This window comes from Perna viridis, chromosome 2 (assembly GCF_037379345.1).
Source record: "Perna viridis isolate PV_CMFRI_1.1 ecotype Kerala chromosome 2, ASM3737934v1, whole genome shotgun sequence".
In the NCBI taxonomy this organism is placed as follows: domain Eukaryota; kingdom Metazoa; phylum Mollusca; class Bivalvia; order Mytilida; family Mytilidae; genus Perna; species Perna viridis.
Window position 1 is genome coordinate 23,786,157 of NC_142446.1, and position 22,283 is coordinate 23,808,439.

The following is a 22,283-nucleotide window of genomic DNA, read 5'->3' on the forward strand; positions in this document are numbered from 1 at the left end:
AGGACCAACAACGTATGCGAGGGATGGAACAACAAATTCTTCAACCTCGTCGGACACGCCCACCCATCCATTTGGAGAGTCATCTAGTGGTGCAAGAAAGAATCCACCAGGACGCCATCGGCAACCCACCAGTAAAGAGACTCCAGCATCGCCACGTCCAACTGCAACAACGTTTACAGAGCCTCTGCACTGACCTTACCATTGGTCAGAAGACTATCAAGCAGTTTCTCCGGGGTGTGGGATTCAACATCAGACTAAACCACAGACGTTAAGACTTTCTGCCAAATGAACAAACAAAATCTATGTGTTGAGTTGAACGTTAAAGTTTACAGTTACATTAAGGCGCACTGTTTCGCACACCAAGTTACCCCGGTCAAATCCGGAACGTTTCAGTCCCCTGCCGTATTAGGTTCTCTCCGCAGCATTAGATGGCTGATTTTCAAAATACCTTATTTCGCACGAACTTTTGGAACTAAAATTTTGAGAGAACGAATCAAAAGGGGTCTTATTATTTTTACCCTTTTCCACCTACTCCATGCATGCTTTCATCCTGTGGTAGTGTCTTAGTGCCTGATATTTTATAAAACAAAGTAATTGGCTGTTAGTTTTGGAAAGGCACTCCTGATTTATACTAAAAGTCAGTAATATTTTTTTCAGTATGTTACCATGACTACTGGATTTTATAACAATAGTCTTTAAATCACTTACAAATGACTTTAATCCAACACACCAAGGATTTCAAAACCATGCACTTTTTATGACTAAAAATTTCTGTGCAGACTGCATCAAAACAGCTTTATTTCAACAAAATGAGACCAAATTTTCAGAAATGACCTAACTGTATTGTACTACCTTGTGTGAATAAGTTGAACAATATCCATGTTACATGTGAAGAACATTGTGATCTCTGCCATTTATGTATTCTTTGTTGTTATATCTTGTGATACTTGCATTGTTATTATTTATTGTAATTTATTAAATGTACAGAAATCAGTTGGTCTCTTTACTTATTATCATTTATATCTAATATAGACATTTATAAACTAGAGCTCCTTAACTTGAAATGCCATGAAAAAGTCTTGGAAATATATGTCACAATAAATCGGTTTTTACCCACATTTTATACCAGTAGTAAATCTATGTTCACAGCAAAAGTTTCGAGTAAATCATACGAAGTCAGAGTACTAACATTATTGTGACTATTTTTTGTGACTTTTTTTCCTGTGACTTTTTTCCTACCAAAATTGTGACTTTTTTCCGTTTAGGGTGTTATTAAAATTAATCAGAGGTATTGTATTACAGTACACAATCAAACGACACGTCCGTTAATTAGAATTTAATAAACAGGAAATATGTACCGATCTGTACCCGAGACTCTAATCAACAAATTTATACTTATGTGCACGTATTACAATAAAAATTCTAGCATTTTATGTGAAAAGGGTGTTTTTAAAATCATGATATACAAGAATGATAAAAAATTAGGATATCTGAGGGACTTAACACTCCATGGCTATATATGTGTATGCATATGTGAGATCGGACATGGTCAGCTTCAGGCACATGGTTTTCAGACTAATTAATTAAAAATACCATATCAACATATTCGGATGTATTACATGTAATACACTCCATCGGAGTATAGTTTATTTACCAGGCGCAGATCCAGAGAATTTGGCAATGGGTTCCAAAACATATGCTGTTATTTTCTCATCTTTGCCAAACTTATGCATGGTTTATTAACATTTCCGAACCAGAAAGGTATTTTGAAAAAACAAGCAGTCAAAATTTACATGCATTTTTTGCTTTATTCATAAAGTTTGGGCATGCAACAAAACTTTTCATACTATCAATACCTATAAATTTGAATTTCGCTTTGCTTTTGATATACCCTAATATAAAATACTCCCATTTGACTCCCATCCACACCTATACACATTTTGACAATCTAACTTACTTCCAATTCTGAGTCCTTGGTACTAGTATCCCACATTTAGCATTTATCTCCTGACTTCTCCAAATATTCCTCCTTGCTCATACTGACATTTTATTTCATCATTCTATCAATTTATTAAGGAATTGTATACATTAATAAAACTAATTACAGGTTTATGATACATTGAAGTCCCTGTTTTATATTATAAAATGTTAAAATAGTTCAAAAATTTAAAAAAAAAACAAACAAAAGGAACGTCCGCGGGAGACCCGATGCTGACCAAAACTATCAACGTAATATCAAGATTCATGGTTCGGTTATGTACAGCCTCTTCGAAAACTATTGTCAAATGGGCGATACTCGCGAGTGGCGAAAGGGCTTTCGCTATTCATAACTAATAATTTAACTAGACACGTTGCTCCAGTCCCTTTTCTTACATCCCGTTCTCGTTTCTTGCTTAAGGTCTCAGTATGGTATTAATTTTCCCATAGACTTCTATAGTGAAGTGCATATTTAGAGGATTTTTTAATATGTAAATTGATTCAATATAACTTTCACTTATGTAGCATTTCTAAGGACATGAGAAGAAAATAGGGTGAGTCCACGAAGATCGGACAGAAAAGTAGTCGAACTAAAAATAGCCATTTTCCCTACTTTCACTTTCGTTTTGCACTCACCAAACCAACCTTTTCAGTAGAACATTTTTATTTTACTATGTTAGATTTTCTTTTTAAAAAAGTTCTTCATCTTACAGTGTGATGTTTGCTCTATTCTATAAGTCATTGTTCATATCTTTTGACAAAACATTAGTTTGTAGAGAGGCAAAAAGAAAATTCACTATATTTTTATAGCATCCATGTTTTGACCTACACCCGCTCAGGGATATGCAATACGACACTGGTACCATAACTAAGAGGAAAACGGCAATTTATTTGGTAAGGATATTGACAATTGATTGTTTGTTTTTGTTTGTTGGGGTTTAACGTCCGGGCAGCAATATTTCAGCTATATTCAGACGAATATATTGACAATTGAGAAAAGCTTCTTGCGTAAATGGTTTATGTAACCTTGCAACCATAAGGGGTGAATTTGGTGGTCAAAACAAACAAGCTATGGCAAGCCGTTGTGGAATTTATTCCCCATTTATTGATATCAATAATTCATTATTGATATCAATAAATTGGCATTTAATGATGTCAATAAATCTTACATATTAACCTTTTAATAAATATATATTAATATCAATAATTGATTTATCAACATGTTGATAATTAATTATTGATATCAATAAATTGTTCAATTTATTAACATGTTATTAAATCATTTATTAATATCAATAAATAGCTGAATTAATAAAGTGTTGATAAAGAGGGCGCCACATACGCTCTTTAATCGTGACCAGAAAAGTGTAATTCTAATTACCATTTACGAGGTAAGCAAGCGCACGGAAGATTAAGTTTAAAGCGCGAAGTTTTCCAGTTGTTATTGTTTACGATATTTGTCAGAAGCAGAAGATTACAATCAAATCAAAGTATGGCCGAGAGTTTCAAAGCTGATCGACCTAATACAGGTATGTTGGATCTTGTTCACGCTGAACGAAGGTTAAAAATGTTTATAGTATACAAGTCAAAGGCGGAGGGGAGCAATTTTAAGCACAGGCATTTGTTTCATATAAAAAAAATCGTGGTAAGGAACACGAGGTGACCACCAATCAGGGGCTTCTCTGGCTTTCAAAATTCTGCCGCCAGAAAAATCACCAGCTGCCAGTTTTAGTCGCCAATTTTCAGAAATTAAAGCCAAAATGGTTGCCATAAAATGTTGTTTTTTTATTTTTAAAATATAGCTCTGTAAATTCAGGCGCGTAGCTGCCGTGAGGCAAAAAAGCTTTTGCCTGCACTTAATTTTGCCAATTTTTTTTTATTACATCCAGGAGAGGCATAAATGATGCTTTCGGGGGGGGGGGGGCTTTGTCCCCCTGGACCCCCTGCCGTAATTTTGCCTACACTTCAATTTGGCCTGAAATTCATCAAAATAACCCCTTCATTCATGACATACATGTATGAAGAAGATTTTAAGCTCTAGTCTAAGTCAGGATCTAAAACCATTATACTCGGCGTCACATAAATAACATACTGTTAAAATTTGAATAAAAATATTTTCTGCGACTTTATTGACACCTACCGTCGTTTAAATTGTCTTAAATGACTTGCTCATTCGTTTAGCCAAACGGCTTCTCCCTAAACATTGAATCGTTAAATTCCGGTCAGATTTTAATTCTCGGTGCCAATATTTACATTGTAAAAAGTCGGCCATGTTTACAGTGATCGGGTTGCTAGGAGATGTTGTTTACGTTTAGATGGTTTGTCCAAAAACCGAAGAACCCAGAATGCATTTCGGCGTTATTTCGGATATCTCGGATTTATTTTACGCGAACAACGTACAATACCGAGAAGTTGATCAAGCAGACGATTGTCACCGGAGTTCGACGGGAACTTACGAACTTCGTTTGTAAACAAATCGTCCCATAAAAACCAACATGGCGGATATTAGTATGGGATTTTCCCGTAAGGATTTGTTACGCATGATTTAAGCTAATTAGAGACTTGTTTAGGGAGAAGCTGTTTGGCTAAACGAATGAGCAAGTCATTTAAGACAATTTAAACGAGGTCGGTGTCAATAAAGTCGTAGAAAATATTTTTATTCAAATTTTAACAGTATGTTATTTATGTGACGCCGAGTATAGTCACTTTTTGTATGCAAAATATTAAAGTACTACTGCATATTTTTATTGTATTGGTTTAGATAATGATAAAGCATAAAACAACATTATAAATGCATTTTTTTGCCCTTGATAAAATATTGACCCAGTTGCAAAGAGATTCACTAGAACTAAAATTTTGATGTGCTTTTATAATGAAATCCCATTCAGTTGAATCAAAAGCCTTCTCAAAATCGACGAGAAACAATAGACCTGCACAATGTACAATATACAATGATCATGTATTTGTATTGATTTTGTTTGTTTGTTTGGGGTTTAACATCCGAGCAGCAATATTTCAGCTATATTCAGACAATGAACATGAAATGGATGACAAAATGAACATGAAATGAAAAAAATAGATGGATCACAAGGACAATGGGGTCGACAAACCTTGATTGCCACTGGGAAAAGGGGGGATGGGTAAGGTCGGGCAATTTAGCCTCCTGTGGCGGAGCACTATGGTTCCTACTCCCATCGAATACCATAGCAGGGTTCTTTAACGTGCGAGGAACGTGGCATCTTTCCCAACACGGTGCACCACTATGGTTTGCGGTCACGTTTTCCGTATTATAGCCTGACAACCCCAGCATGTAACACGCCAGGGGTACCCCATTCCACCACCTGGGGCACACATCCCAGTTGCTCTGTGGGCAGAGCGCATAGCCCCCGGCTAGTTTTCTGAACACTATTTAGTCGCCTTATACGACAAGCTTAGCGCTGCTGCAGGCCTATTCTTTTAACACCCGGACCTGCACGGGGCTATTTGTATTGATTGACGTACACTATCTGCATATGTGTAATTATATTCAGATTGTACTTCTCAGTCAAACACAAGCCCAAGTATTTTAAACTTGAAGGAACTGTTAAATCCTTGTTTAACTTTCAGGATGAAGGCTGTGAAGTGTAGAATAAGTTAAAGGAGATGATTTAGTGACATAAGCCGGAAGGAGCACACAAGTACAATAGTCAGCAATGAAGTTAGTACATTTTTCAACATTTTTCCCTTCTTCTAAGTATAAAAATGCAAGAATTTCAAAAAGTTTTGGTAAAAATACACCATTTTCTTTAACACAGCTTTTTGGAATAATATAGAATACATTTTCCACCTACTTTCTCTAAATTAAAGTGTAGAGAAAGTAATAGACTAGAATTAGAAAAATCATTTAAGACATTTCAAGTAACTAAGCAGTCAAAAAACACTGGTAGTATGGATGTACATGCAAAAAAACTGTTTTGGTGTGAAACAAGCAATCATACCCACAAATATTGAGCATACTGTATATGTCTGTAGTAAATACATGTATCATCTTTCCAGAATGAAATTTGAATTTTGGAAATATGCTCCAGTGCATGTACTGAATTACAATGAACATTATATATATTAATGAAAATGGTCATTTTTATTATGTTTTACATTTTTAGGCTGTACTAGTCTTTGCAGCTGAAATCCAGCCTACATGAAGTCATTGTGATTGGGGAATAGACCAAATTAGGACTAGTGTACACTGACTCTGAATTGCAATTTCAACACATGATAAAAAAAACTATGGAATGTTAATGTGTATTGAAATATGAACAAAATTGTTGTTTCCTTGAGTTAAAAATAACATTGAAGTCACTGATAATTAAGTAATAAGGAGCATATAAGATTAAGCATGTACATGTATCAAATGTAACTTCAAGTTTTAAAAGAAGAATTTGAATGTATCTTTTATGAATTGTAAATAAATCTTGTTTACATTTATTTTTGTCATTAATATTCTAAAAAAAAGGGCAGAAGCCGTGTTTTCATTAAGAACGAGACTGGAGGCCAATTTGCATGCTTTAAACACCTGTCTGGTTGGTTCAAGTGGACACTAATCATTCAGTTAAAAAGGAGTCCGAAGATAATCCCATTTTCTTTTTAAATTATTGGTTATTGTTATAAATGGATAATACTGAACTCTCTGTTTTATTTTTAAATTCACTTTCTGATAACGAAGGACATTTTAAAAAAATATATAAGTCACAATTATTGAAACAAATATCCTTAGATACACGATAGTCTCAACTAACTGCATTTCTCAGTTGCTTAAGTGCTACACGTTATTTCATAGATATCTATGTGTTACCTAAAAATCGCTTAGTTTCTGGATACATAGTTCCAAAGACAGGTACATTAACATATCCATAAACGATAAAGCCATGGAATATAATTTCAACAATGGTGTCTAGTACAGGAACATTAGCCATGCATTATAAAAACACACAAATGGCCAAAATAGACAATCATTATTGACCATTTGTTTATCTTTAATCAACCTACTGAACAGTAAGCCCACTCTGTTTAGGACAATTGTACTTAACAGGATCCCAAGTTACTAGAAAGAGTTAAAATGGAAGGGACACGTATTATATCTATTCTAAGACAGACTACATCACTCCGAAAATTATACTTAGAACTTGATCTTGATATCTATTCTTCAATATAAATAAATTTGGTATTTCTGTAATCCTCATATACAGAGCTTTCAAAGAAATACAAAATATTTCTACATGTATTTAAAAACAAATCCTTCTCCTTAAGGTTGCACAAATGGGATTTAGGTGCACCGTTTCTTACACAAAACTGACCTGGTCTAATTTTGTAAAACTTAAAAATAAGAGGTGATACTTGGTGGAAATATTGATTGTGAGTAGTAGAGCAATCGTACATAAATGTGAAGGTGAAGACGCGTAAAATGCATGCTTAAAGCTATCCGGAAAGATTCAGGTCCTCGCCGGATTGGAATCTCTACCCTGCACCAACAGGCTGTTTTTCAAAAATGCAAAATTTCGCACGAACTTTAAGAATTAAAATCATGAACAAAGAAGCAGAAAATGGTCCACTTTTTATTTGTTTTTTGCAATAATACCATGCCAACTTACTTTTTTCTGGTAGTTTTTAAGTGCCTGATATTTTAGAAAACCTGTTTTTTTTTGACAATTTTGGGAAGGCACACAAAATTTGTTATGAAAACTGATGTATGTTTTTATTATGTTACCATGGCTACAGATTTTCATAACAAAATATGAAATAATATCTATCTTATTTTTATGGATCTCCATACATGTAATATAAGGTTTTGAAAAATATATACTTTTTACAGGAAAAAATGTTGGATTTGCTTGTTTAAGTGTCTCAATATAGCTTTATTTCCATAAATTGTCATAAAGTTATCTGCTGTGACCTATCTATGTAGTGGAACCTAATTCAAGTATGGAAAAAAGCCACTTAAAATTTGCATAAATACGGACAAGGACAATGTTAAGAAAAGTACATGCAATCATGTGGACAGGTGGCTAAAACAAAATCTATATCTGATTTAATAACAGAATAATTATACAAGAACATATATTTGATAATAACCACTATTAAAGTAAAGCATGAAGTAAATGAAACAAAATGATAAAAGCTCTTCGACTTTTACGTACGTATCTACTCCACGTGTTTTAATGTGTAATTAGGTTTCACGGGTAGCCAGATGTAGTGTCATGTGCTAGTATGTTAGGTCACATAGCTTTTATACCTTGGTCATGTAAATACTTTCGTGTTTTCAGAAGGAACCACTTCTGGAAAATATAAACCAAGATAGTTCTTATTCATTCTTGTTCATAAAAAAATCAAATTTTGTGGAATTCATACACAAGAAAAAATTACAACTTTTGCCTTCTCAGTATTTATTTTTAATTGCCAATTTTCACAATAAATAGCGAATTTATTCAACAAAACCTGTCACATGTATATGATACCCTACATACATGAAATGTACCGTTATAGATTTTTTACGTGGGTTGACATTTTTTTTATTTAAGAAAAAAATATAACAAAAATAAATAAATATATTGCGCGCATGGTGGGGGTATAATTGTTCTTAGATTAATTGCAACCTAACATATTTCATTGGAAACTAACCGGGTCGTAAATTTTGAAGAAAAAAAACAACAACAAAATCCAAGCCGTGTCGAACCCTTAAAGTGAATTATTTTCGCAAGGAAATAGGACTCTTCAACCGTAATTATAAGATTTATTCTAACACTTAAAATTATTATTAAATATACTAACAATTAATAAAAAATAGATGGTCACCCCTTTAAGTGTCTTGAAGTAAGTTGTTTCAATATCATACTGAATAATGTAGCAGAATACACAGATAGACCCGTTTGGTAAAAAAAATATAGTGTATATAACGGGTATCTCGTTTACCGTTGTCATGTGCCGAAATTGATAAGTACCGAAATGACAATAACATTGGATAGAATAATTCGTTCTATTTATTGATATTAAATGATTTATCAACACGTTAATAAATAATTATCAACATGTGAATAAGTCATCAATTTTTTGATATTAATAAATCATTTATGCACATGTAGATAAATATTTATTAACATGTTATTAAATATTTATTGATATCAATAAATGGGGAATAAATTCAACAACGGCTTGCCATAACAAGCACTCTAATTACTGATTAAGATAGCCAATGGCAATGCATTTTTTCGCTTCAAAGTCGGTCTAAATGTTGAAATACCAAATACGATTTAGATCTTATTTGGTGTAAACTGCTCAAGGGATTTTGGTAATTATTTTCCGAAGAGTAGGCATCACATGTAAATGTAGTCCGAATTTCCTCTGACCCTGCAACCCTCCTCTTTTTTATTTGGATATTGATATGTCGGGTTGGGGTTAGAACGATGTGCCATACATATCAATATCCAAATAAAAAAGAGGAGGGTTTTAGGATCAGAGGAAATTCGGACTAATGTAAATGTGATTATTATTACTGTTGGTGAACTCCAGGGGGAGATAATTTGGTGGACAGACATTTCAGCTAATGGATCTTACAGTCTATAGGATTTTTCAGCATGGCCTAGGATTTTTTTTCGGAAAACGGCCATTTCGCTTGAAAATATATAACTTTGTTACTCTTTGCAATTCTTTGGAGATAAAATTTATTCAGTATTTGGTTTTTAATTTAGATTTCAAATAAAGCAAATTTATAACTCACTTTAAAACTGCACACAGTTTTACTTTAGTTTTACAATGGTGCAATCCATTGACAGTTGACAGCACTTATTTACCCCCGTTTAAAAAAAATATGGATTTTATATTATATATACAGTGATTTTTTTTCTTGTTTTCCGGTGTTTTTGAATTAAAATATAAGCTCCGTTTTCAATTGTCAGTTTAAATAAGGGACATAATCAACTTTGGGTCGGTTTACACTACAACATAAATCACTTGATGGTTTGTTTAGAGTAAGCCAACCCGAAGTCTTGTATAACCCATAATCTAACCAGCTATTGAAAACAGTCCTTAAGTAAAGTTTTTAAACAATTTTTGATGCCTGCTAAATACACCTTTCAATCATGATCTATCTTATATTAAATATGTTCGACTAGGTAGATGTGCTTCAACAACAATCAAATCATATGATCAATATCTTTAGGGACTTGTCTTTACATATAGTTAAATCGTTAGGCTATATGTTACAAAGTTTCGGGATATGGTCTTTCCCATATGTATGAATTGATAATCAAAGATTGTTTAGACTTTCAGATACCTGTTATCCTGATTTTTAGCTTACAAAGTTTCAGGATATGGTCTTTCCCATATGTATGAATTGATAATCAAAGATTTTTTAGACTTTCAGATACCTGTTATCCTGATTTTTTAGCTCTGTTGTACATAGAGCAGTTAAAAAACCTGTCTATTCAATTATATTTTTCCATCCTTGTTTTTCTATACATGTTCTTCTTGTAATTATCACTTTCTAGAAATTTGGTAGCTGATATACCTTTATGGCCTAGATAAATGCATAACCTGTCAAATCCCATTATATACTGGAAGATTTACCTGTAATGGTTTACCTGTGTAATTGCAAGTAATTACCACACCTAGCATACCAGAAGGTAAAAGTTAACCAGATGCATTTGAAATTTTAGGTTTGTGGAAGTAGTTTTACCATCGACAAATGGGTTGTAATATATTGATGTTTGTTTGTTGGGGTTTAACGTCCGAGCAGCAATATTTCAGCTATATTCAGACGATGAACATGAAATTGATGATAAAATGAACATGAAATGATGATGAAATGAAAAAGGGATGGGACACAAGGACAATGGGGTCGACAAATTTTGATTGCCACTGGAAATAGGGAGAGGTGGGTAGGGTCGGGCAATTTAGCCTCCTGTGGCGGAGCACTATGGTTCCTACTCCGGGAGAATACCACAGTAGGGTTCTTTAGCGTGCTAGAAACGTGGCATCCCTCCCAACACGGTGCACCACTATGGTTTGCGGTCAGGTTTTCCGTATTATAGCCTGACAACCCCAGCATGTAACACGCCAGGGGTACCCCATTCCACCACCTGGGGCACACATCCCAGTTGCTCTGTGGGCAGAGCGCCCTAGCCCCCGGCTAGAGTTCTGAGCACTATTTAGTCGCCTTTTACGACAAGCTTAGCGCTGCTGCAGGCCTATTCTTTCAACACCCGGACCTGCACGGGGATGCAATATATTGAAATCAGCATGTCTGTCTGTTTGTCCATCCAACATTCTCTCCTAGGTAGAAACAGGCGCTCTATATTACTTTGATTCTATTCAATGTTTAATATGTAAGTTTAATGGACAGGAAAATAGAGCTTATTTGTCACATTTTATGTGAAATATAAATTTTGAAACTGTGGTACTAGTATCTAGAATTATTATTTTTTTCATTTTTTATATTTAGGATATTACCATGTTGCGATCATTTTGTTCACATTTGCCTGACTATAAGTATACTTTGTAAGTGCATAGCCTCCTTACCTGTTAAATGGATTTGATGAAATTTGCTTGCAATCATATGCTTGAGGTGGGAGATAATCTAACAAGAGTTTTACATGTTTAAATAAGTTACCAAACATAAGCATGTAAAACCCTTTTGTAAGATTTTCTCCCACACACTGCAAGTGCAATTGACATTCACAGAGATTGCTCACAGTTTGAGGTATTTTAAATAAAAATGCAAGTAAGGCTTTTGAAACAAGTATATAAGTTGGGTTTTTTTTTGTTTATGTCACAGTGTTAATGTGTTAGGGCTATGATCTTTGTCAATACAGAGAATTTATTTTATACTATAAATGCACTGGTAACGTGGCAATATACTCCAAGGTAGCTAAACGGTAAGGCACCGATTCCAATTATCATGTTTCATAAAGAACAGTAGCCATTCAAATTAATACACTATTTATTATGCCTATGGACAAACAGCATAAATATAACTAACAATGACAATTCGCTCATTCTCAATCAGGCGAGACATTCTTGTCGCCGGGACTTCATGCAGAACCGATGCCCATTTAGAGACACTTCTACAAGTACCAACTGATATGTTCTTCGAAAACGAGAAGCATATATAGCGCAAATATGTTTCTTTAAAAAAATATGACATCCGAAAGGTGTGTTTTTGTAACATACGATACTGTCGCCGTTCCGACATTCGAAGATATAACTACGAACAGAATAAAATGTCCTGGAACCAAAGTCGATTTTGCTTTTTCATTTTTTGACAACTATAACATCCTGCCAATTGAGTTGCTACAAACGACTGAAATGATTGCATTTTCGTTTTCTTACGATATTGCTTGTTGTTAATTTTCAACAGGAGCACACAATAAATCGTGTAAAAGGCTACACAAAATCCTCTACACTCGCACACATATAAATCAACTGTATTTTTAGGTCGCTTTATATGTATATTTGTTATTTAGATTCATTAACTGCCAGTTTTTCATGAATTTCAGCATTTTTCAGGTGATGATTTTACTATAAAACGTTTAGTCCAGTTAAAACTGTAACATCTAGGATGGGAAGAGTGCACTCAATCAACATCAACATATCGTAAATATACTGCAATCAACATGTTTTTCAAATGTTGAATGAATGGGTTCATTATTCCAAAAACAAAAAAAAATGATAAATGTCCAACGATTCATTTGTAACATACGTTATCAAGTGTTACGGAACTAAGGCTTACTCGCTATATATATATAGCTTTTATTCATTTGATCACATGACTAACACGACATGTCGTCTGCATCGTCTGCTAGATGCTGTCTGCTACGACAATTATTCCTTATATTATAGTTTATAATCTTCGATGGAAGAGGTATGTACGTGTAGCATAACTATAATATATATCTTCCCATATTTATTGACAAATGTGTCAATTTTATATTGAAAAGGGTTTGAAATATTACACTAACATGTCACTGTGATGCCTATACATTATTAGATGTAAACAATACTTGATTTTAAAATAGAAACATACCTTTGGTAACGTATGTTTGTTACTTTTCATGACCCCTAAAAGCTATGATAACTTAGTTGAAAATATAAAAAAAACCTTTTAAATTCGGAATATGCAGTGAAACATTTTGTGTAATATACTATTAGTATAAATTAAACTGTATACCTGTGCGGAAAATTGTAACAGTAAAATGCTAAGTGGTATATGCAAGTCAGTAGGAAAGTTCTACACTACGAATACCTTTCATAATGAAATTAAATACTGATGTTTTTGTTGTCTGTTTTTTTTTTTAAATTAAGTATGAAAATTAATTATGGATATTTTTTTTACTTAAAATATATTAAATAAAGGATCAAAAGTACTTTTGTGGTAACGTATGTTCTTTAGCGGTAACGTACGTTTCTTTGACAATAAAAATGTGTTTTTGCATTTCAGGACACCAAAATGCCTATGTCCTGAGCGGAGATACAAAAGAGATATAGAGAGAAGAAAAAAGCAACTGAAGGAGATGCATATCTCGCTCGTGAACGAGCACGACAGTAGAGAAGCTATGTGCAAGTGGATATGCTCACAAATTCCGGTAGGAAAAAGAGAAATGAAAAAACCAAAGAAAGAGTTAGAAAACATAGACAACAGCAGAGGTTGCAATCCAACAGAAATGATGATTCGGATACGAAACTCAGGATAGTAATACGAGTTGCCTTGTCGTTATACTACCAAATGCTAGACGTAATGGTCCGAAAAAGAGACTTAGTAAAGCTATTTCTGAAGCAGGAAGGAAAAAGTCAGGTTTTGTGTAGAATTGGACAGCCAATTGCAAATGGCCGATCTAAACGTCTTTTCAAACCTGTCAGTGGGGAAATGGAAACTATAAAATCCATATTTTCCTCGCGATAACTTTATGTCTGATTTTGTAACATACGTTATATACATTTTTTCTTACTCCAGTTTAGTGTTCTTTCTCTCAAAATGACGATAAGTGACTTGCAAATTACGAAAGTCTTTAATCTACATTATCAGATTCGAGAATAATTAAAGTGAAAATACACTCCATGACACTTGTATCTCGACCTTTTGAATTTCATTAAAAATGGAAACATGCGTTACATCAAATGAATTGTGAGATGTGTGTGTGGTTTGTGCCTTTTTAAAATGGTTGTTCTTTACATTTGCTTAGTCTTCATCTGATGCAAGAAACAATAGGTTTAATTAGTCCCTATTGACATTAACAGGGACAATTTGATTTTAGAAAAAATCTTTCCAGTAAATGAAGAACTACTTACCCAATTAAAAATAATAATGTTTCTGGTTGAAAAAAATAACAAATATATGAAATATTTTCATTGTGTATTCTAGGAAGATGATCTCGTCAATAAATCAATAAAAATTCAAAGATTGTACTCGTTTAGCATTTTAACAAAAAATCAATGATATCAGTAACATTGGTTACTTTTTACCACTCATTCAAATACCATAGTTCTGTGTATGCTAAGGAAGGATGGCGATGCATCACTATCAATTGTATAACAATACTTGATGATATCGAGCAACAAACGATGACTTCTTGTCGACACTTTGAAGTTTAGAAAAACTTCAAAATAACATACATGTTAAAATTTTTTTTAAATGTGATAACACCAACAAAGTGGTTTAAAAACATTTAAAAATCAACACACTGTATCAAATATCTCTTTTGAATTGCTTGATAATGAATTATTATCATGATGTTCTGAAAATAATATGCAGATAAATCATTCATACTTGCGTTGAAGGTATGTGACATTTGTGTAGGCAAGGCAACTAAGATTTTCACGTATGTTACATTGCAAAAAAATACGTCTACACTAAGCCTTATAGTTTATTCTATATCTCTAAAAGTAAAAAAGTTAACTTGAAATCGTTTTGGGAAAAACAATCCGAAATATTGAGCTTTGACACTGTAAAATCTTGAAAAGAAAGGACGAATTTCAATTTTATGATTTCTCAAGGGTCAATTGTCCCGTTTTATTGCGAATGACCGAATTATATGTTTTGAAAATCCCACCAGAGCGCTAGAGAATAATCAGGGACCCCCTATTTGGTTTGTTAATAAATAGTAAACATGGCTGCTATAGCGGAACGGGATGATTATTGTCATGGGAACTGGGTCAGGTCAACAGGTCGTAAACTACGATCGTATATAGGCTAAAAACCACTAATTCCACTTCCCATAGGCTTCTATGCTAATTTCACAATATTCAATGGCTTCTCTGGACTTTACCTTAACTTTAACCTGCAGAGGACTATATATCAGCATGATTCTACATCTGTCAGCTCACAATCCTCAGAATGGCATGTGGGGTTAGCAGACTTGCAGGGCAGTACTGGTCACCGGAAGTGAAGGGTCTATAAATAGCATGGGAAATCCCAGTGTTTTCACAAGATAGGGGTATATTTAAAAATCATTATGGAGATTAGGCTTCACATCACAAGAAGCAAAATGCACCTATAAAATGTACAGAAATGTTTTTCCTTTCAGAAACTGTTTAAATTTTTTTTAAAAGTTGAGAACTTTTTTCACAGCACTATGAGGAACAGGGGTAATTTCTGCGTAGGACTATTTTTGCCTACGTTCCAAATGCTCATTGGTTGAATTGGTGGTCTGTAACCTATATATGGGGTACGTACACAGGGAAATAATTCAACCTGGTCGTTAGTTGTGAAAAACTGTGGTCACTCAGCTATCTGACCCTGGTAACAGGTCACAGTCCCTCAGAAGCAGACGATGTTGGGGGTTTTGTACTCCCTTGGGGACCCTTGGAACTATTGATTAGTTGAGTGCCCCCAGTCATGGTAACAGACGCCGCACGTGCGTAAAAACGATAAATAGGGAAAATACCGGAAGAAGATGGCGGCGCCCAGTGATTCAACCGGTACGATACAATAAAAGGAAATGGGCTGAACGGAACTTATTCTGGGGTAACAATAAATCCGGTACACATGAAATGACGAGTGAGAAACAGGACTAGAATGGGAGGGGCAAACTAAAGAGGGGACCTGACTACAGGTGAGAAACAGTGAGGACGAACTTGTACTTGCGAAATTTCCCAAAATACATAATAACAATGGCATGCACAATACATGATGAGGTAATTGTGAGTGTCTACGGCATTCACATTAATGTTCCACTGAAGCTATAAAGAAAACAAGAATGGAAAGTGCTTGAGTAGAACCATAGGTTACCAAACCTTTACATCAAGTCTAAAAGCCTTACAATTAGGCTTAACATGTTACAATATTAAATGCTGTAAATATGCGAGTCATATTTTAGCTGGTATTACAATTTATAATGATCTTGTTCTGCTTACGTCTTTGAGAATATTTAGCAATACCTTAAAATATTTCTCTTCTCTAAACAGGGTCTCAAAGATTCACTGGTTTTTTGTGACTGTGGCCTTTTCCACAATGCTCCATCTGTCTAGGGAGAGTAGAAACCGGGAACATTTAGGCATGTCGATTTGTACGTACATTGTAATTAGTTAGTTAACATTATTACCATATTTCTAAACTTGCACATGGAAATAATTGAAAAATATAGCTATGAATGTTTTTTTTTTCCACTCTATCATTTTTATGTTAATGAGAAGCATAAACAATTTTTACAAGGAGGACAATTGTAAGGACTCAATGGGACCTGTATTGAGTTTTTTAATTATATCAAATGAAACATGTGCTAAGAGTGAGACTAAATAAATACCAGTTCTTGAAAAAAAAGTTATTTAGGTAAACATCAGGACTTTTATATAACTGTTTTTTCAATGTTAATGATGCTTAAGAATTGTACATATTTAAATATATCCACCTTGAAGTTATAATGGTGTGTATTTACATTTTCTACTTGATTGATTTAGAACTTCAGATATTTAGATGCTGTTCCTGTGCTAATTTTTTCCACTTTACACGGTGCATTTTTATTAGAGCATCCCATATTTTTTAAGGTGAATGAAAGTTTTTTTTCTATCTCCAAAATTCATCTACTATGGAAAGATGATCAGTATTTCAAATCAAAGTAATTATCATGATGAATTGTATACAAGTACATGTATGTAATTTAGGGAAGATTGTAACTACATGTATTGTCATATTTTCCATGAAGGTTTAAACAAATGGATGAGTTTGGATTTGACATCACACAGATACAGGATGTGAAGTGGCATGCTGGTCAATAACATTCTTGGATTATTGGAATAAATTGCTAGAACTTCTACTGTAAATTGTACAAATGTAAGTGAGACTATGTGGAGTCTGTTATATCTTTTGATTGTACTGGTACTAACAGGACAGATTTATTTCATTGTGAAAATTGTTCATTCTTTAATACAAGAAAAGACCTGTTTGAAGACACACCATTGGAATGCAGTTGTGACTTATCACTGAGAAAGAAAATGTTCTCATGTGTGGTGATTGTTATACCCTATGGTATCTTTCTATTCAAAGTATTTTGTCGTAGATATTACATAGACAGTAATACTACTGTTGGAAGAAATAATACACATTAAACAAAAATTGTTTGTTTCAATTTCTTGCAAAATGTTCCTGTAATTGTTAATTTTTCAAACTCATGATATTAAAGGTTTATTGGTCTTCTTTTTTAAAACAGTATGAGAATTGAAGATACTATCAAGTTGTGATATTTTAAAAAAGGTGTGTAATATTTCATCAAAATTATATCCCCTTAGCTGAATGCAGCAAAATTACCTCCCTTGGTTAAAACAAATTCATCTGAAGAAATCAAATGTTTGTAATTATGAAATTATACCAAAAAAATGGATTTTTAGAATGATTAATATAGCTGATCAGATTTCCCATGGGAAAATTGAATCCTCCCGTAGGAACTTTGCATTTCCCATGGGACATGTGTGATATTCCCATAGGAATTTTCCTATGGGAAAAGTAGTTTTCCCATGGGAAATCTGACTTAAATCCTTAACTTTTTTTCTTGACTAGTACTACATGGTCAGCAAAAAAAAAAATCCTTCTACACTTTTCTTTAAGCATGTCAAATTTGCCATTTCCAGGATGGTAAATTTGTCCCACAGAGAGTTAAGTATTTCTTCAGAGAGAATCAGCACCGCTTGATGAGGAGAGGCCTCTATGATATCAACGGACTCAATCCTCTAATAAGAATCTACATTGTGTCTAACTGATCTATGGGCTGGATGTCACCCGTCTGAATACAAAAGACCTAAATAATCTCATCAGCTACTATAAAAGACTAAAGCATATCCAAACATCTCCCAGATCGTATTGCAGACTGTGCATATATGCTAATTGGTGAATTACCGTTAACAGCTGAACTGCACAACAGGATCATGACAACTTTTGGAAGTTTCTGTAGGGATCACAATTCAGTTGAAAATCAACTTGCCTGGAGGCAGCTTTCTATTAAAGACAGCAAATCTCATAGCTGGTTCATCTTAGTCAAAGATATACTGGTACAATACAGCCTCCTGTCAGTTTTTGAACTTTTGGAAACACCTATTGGAAAATACACCTGGAAGAATTCAGTTTAAAAATCAGTTGGTACATACTGGGAAACAAAATTGAAGGACGAAGCAAAAAGCAAATCATCACTAAAATATCTCAATGTTGACAATTTGGCCGCTGGAAAAGTCCACAATGTATGGAAATTTGCTGGAACTGAGCCTACTCCTACAACGTAAGAAGTTGGAATTCCGTTCCTCCATAATATAACGTGCCAAAAAACCTCTAGTACTGCTGGAGTAGAACTGAGCCTATGACAGTTACTAAAGCACACATGAAATGTAAGATAATACTTGGTTTATATATTCCACAGTCTAATCGCCATAAGTTCAACCAGTACAAGGTAGAACCGACCTGTCCATTATGCAGAGATGGTATGGAGAATCAACTACATTTCATTGTGACCTGTACTGCACTACTTTTATGCAGACATTAAACTTAGTGCTTGAATTAGAACAACTTTCCATAGACAACGACAGTGATCTACTACAGCTCTTACTTGACTCTACCTCATTTCCTCATATCTCAAACATTGCCATAGAGAAATTGAAACTACATGTATCAGTACTGGACTCTGCTATGCTTTGCATATATTGCACACTCAAACCTGCTTGCTGTAGCTTAGATATAGCATAACTAATCTGATTGATGTGCAGTGACTTTTACCATTTATAACCATGTACACATACATGTATACATTGATTGTGTTAAATAGGGAACACGGATGGATAATTAAATCTCACTAGGGGCTAGAGTTATTCTCTAGTATATTGCAGTTTTACTGAAATCAAATTATAGTCAGGGATTTTATGCAGAGCCAATAGCTAAATAGTTCCGGACCTGCTTAATGACGGTATTTAAAAATACATTATGAAATACAATGGAATAAATTTTCGTCAATAATATTTCGAAATCACCAAAAGAAGACCGTAAAAAAATCCAAAACAACTTCATATGCTTATCTTTTGATTTACCACATTGAGAATGGCAAAATGTACAGTTTTCGCTTAGCAGGTCGAGAGTTCTACTATAATAAGAACATTGAACTCCCATCTGCACACGCATAGGGGATGACCCCGAATGACCTACCTATCAAGTCAATGGGATACATGTGTATGTTTACTTTTAGTAACTATTGTTCTCACGTGTTTTAATATAATTTTATGTACATTTTCAATTGATATCTGCGCATCACTACTTTCATTATTGTCTTCTCTTTGACAGAATATTAAAAGTATTGCATAAAGTATTATTTAGTTATTTAAAATCCTAACGGCGACATCAGATTTCCATACTTATGTGCAACTGATGTGAGCATGATATTGATAGAATATCATACAAACCGTAAGTGTATTAGAAAGAAAGTGGAATCGGTACGGACTCATCATCAGAAAACTGGAAAGAGCGTTATTACGGTCTATTGTTTTGTTCCTTATTTGGTCTAAGAGGCCGTGACATCAGAATTCTATTGGTCTCATTTAGAGCTAGTATGTGTATATAAATTGCACTGACCTATCTTTCACCCCATCACACAGTAGTCCAGTTACTGTACACTTGGCACTTTCAAGATGTATCGGTCCTCCAGATTTTAGTGGAAACAAATTAATGGAATGAATTCGCCCGACCTCTTCAAACTTCTTCAGTCTATTTCGTCTACATAACACAAACAATGTCACTTTTGCAACAGAAAAAGACAAAATTCCCAAGAAAGTATTTAAACGATCTTGCATGTTGGATATATTACACGAAGTAGCAATCAAGCCGTCTAAATACCGAAAGGCTACATATTAGAGCACAACGTACCCAAAAATCAAAAAATTATCTGTCCCATATATATAGATAGCTACATGATACCCAGCGGGTAATTATGGCAAGCCAAAGTGGACAACAATAAGTATTTACTAATATTAAAAAATGATTTTTTAATATTACATATTCATTTTCAAATATTACAAATTAAATTTCTAATATCACAAAACTCTTTTTTAATATTAAAAAATCGATTGAATTTCTAATATTAGAAAATGGACTTCTTGTATTCAATTACGATTTTTTAATATTAGAAAATCGTTTTGTAATATTAAAAAATGTGACTGATTTTGCTATATTGCAAAGTGATTTTCTAATATTACAAATTCATTTTCTAATATTGCATATTTAATTTGTAATGTTACAAAATGTCTGATGTTTTATAATATTACTAAATCAGGAATTTGTAATATTAGAAAATGAATTTTTAATATTACAAAATGAATTTCTAATATTAAAAAATCTTTTCTAAAATTAAAAAAATGATTTTGTAATATTACAAATTAATTTTCTAATATTACAAAATATTGATTTTTGTCCACTTTGGCTTGCCATACGAATGGCTATCTATGGATATCGGTGTCCTGATAACATACATAAGTATATGACCTTTATATAATCAATTGTAACGAACGCCTGTTTTTGAATCGGAAACTGGGTAATATTACATAAATTCAATGCTAACCTATCATTATCTTTTAATGTAAACTTCCCGTTCTAATACGAAGAGGCTCCCAGGAGCCTGAATGGCTAACCTCGTTAAATTTTCGCTTTTCAAGGGCAATAACTCTAACAAGATATTGTCCGACAATTTGGACTCCATGAAGACTTTGGTAGGACATATCTTGAGGATCATTTCATCAATCGAAAGTTTCATTCTATTATAATTTTCAAGATATTGACTGAAAACTGCAAAAAACGTAATTTTTTGTCTTTCAAGGGCAATAACTCTTATGTGAAGTCGTCTGACAACTTTGATCCCTGGGGACTTTTGCAGGCCTTATAATAAGAATCATTTCAGCAACTGAAAGTTTCATTCTATCTATCATAGTTTTCAAGATATAGGCTGATAATAAAAAAAATTTAGTTACCTTTTTAAACATTAAAGGTGGTATGTATTGATAAGACAAATGCCTTAACTATTCTATGAATACCATATTGTTTCAAAATCTCAATTTTTTTGGCCCATATTCACAAAAATCAAGTTCAGACCCCACCCCTTTTTTAGCCTTAACACAAGGGAGCCTCTTGATAATTTAAAATCTGCTTACTGAAATAACCAATTGCACTAAGTTAAATTTCTTGTTCACACAAAGGTATAATAGAGTCAAAATGTTGTATAATTATCATTACAATGTATTTTAATGAAAAAGACAACTTAGTTCCCAAAAATGCTGATTTTCAGTCACATTTGGTACCCTGGGCATACATAAATGTATTGGGTAATTACAAAAATAGAAATATCTCACAGACACAGATTGATATTTTGCATGAACAGTAAATAACATACACAGAAAACATCAAAGTTTCTACTTACTTCACATGCTATTGAGGAAAATTCATTTTTTTATATGTCATTACCACCAATTTTTTGCAAGTCACATTAAAATTTGAGTGGAAATACCATTAGAAATGGTCATTAATGAGATAAAAAATGTTTTAATGGTCAGTTTTCACTTTTAATCAATCAAATGGCTGTAGTACAGCACATCTTGAGCAGTTAAAGTAGAATAAATTTGAAAATGCAAAAAAACATTTAAGTTTTTATATGTCATGTGTAATAAGTGCAATTCAACCATTTTCAAGGCAAGTCTCTACTCCCAGTATTAAAAATGTAAAAAAATCTAAACTGTTTATATTTCATCAATTTAAGTCATCCTATTTATTTCTTATATAGTTGTGTTGAGAAAACGTTTGATAATAACAATTGCAATCCATTGGT

At 33.4% G+C, this 22,283-nt stretch overlaps 2 protein-coding genes across 25 annotated transcripts in view; one reads left to right on the top strand and one right to left on the bottom strand.

Annotated features, from left to right (window-relative positions):
• Window positions 1–20,354, bottom strand: part of LOC148624156 (mitochondrial amidoxime reducing component 2-like) — a 33,468-nt gene extending 13,114 nt beyond the window's left edge. For 2 of the 3 annotated variants that reach the window (XM_088566695.1, XM_088566694.1), the window contains exon 1: window positions 20,045–20,354. In XM_088566695.1, the coding sequence (XP_088422821.1) occupies window positions 20,045–20,262 (218 nt within the window). In that variant the 5' untranslated portion in view covers window positions 20,263–20,354. The remainder of the gene's footprint in view (window positions 1–20,044) is intronic. The other variant, XM_088566696.1, reaches the window with a different exon arrangement.
• On the top strand, window positions 1,988–19,778 carry LOC148624157 (uncharacterized). Of its 22 annotated transcripts, none has more exons than XR_015919625.1 (7): window positions 1,992–2,398; window positions 2,788–2,871; window positions 12,514–12,600; window positions 13,445–16,055; window positions 16,408–16,496; window positions 17,145–17,272; window positions 18,067–19,778. XR_015919625.1 is itself a non-coding variant. In XM_088566702.1 (4 exons), the coding sequence occupies exons 3-4, from the start codon at window positions 12,566–12,568 to the stop codon at window positions 13,695–13,697; spliced, it is 288 nt and encodes a 95-aa protein (XP_088422828.1). In that variant the 5' UTR covers window positions 2,348–2,531; window positions 2,788–2,871; window positions 12,514–12,565; the 3' UTR covers window positions 13,698–14,110. The 22 variants fall into 22 exon arrangements, 5 of the variants coding, with proteins under 5 accessions (XP_088422828.1, XP_088422830.1, XP_088422829.1 ...); XR_015919621.1 differs by having other exon boundaries at window positions 1,993–2,398; window positions 12,504–12,600; XR_015919619.1 differs by having other exon boundaries at window positions 1,994–2,531; window positions 12,504–12,600; window positions 13,445–16,065.
• Window positions 20,355–22,283: the final 1,929 nt, after the last annotated feature.

Coding starts and splice junctions, on each gene's coding strand:
- LOC148624157 (XM_088566700.1), top strand. CDS start 12,810: ATGCTGTCTGCTACGACAATTATTCCTTATATTATAGTTTATAATCTT. Junction 12,869..13,444: donor TATAATCTTCGATGGAAGAG/GTATGTACGTGT, acceptor TTTGCATTTCAG/GACACCAAAATGCCTATGTC.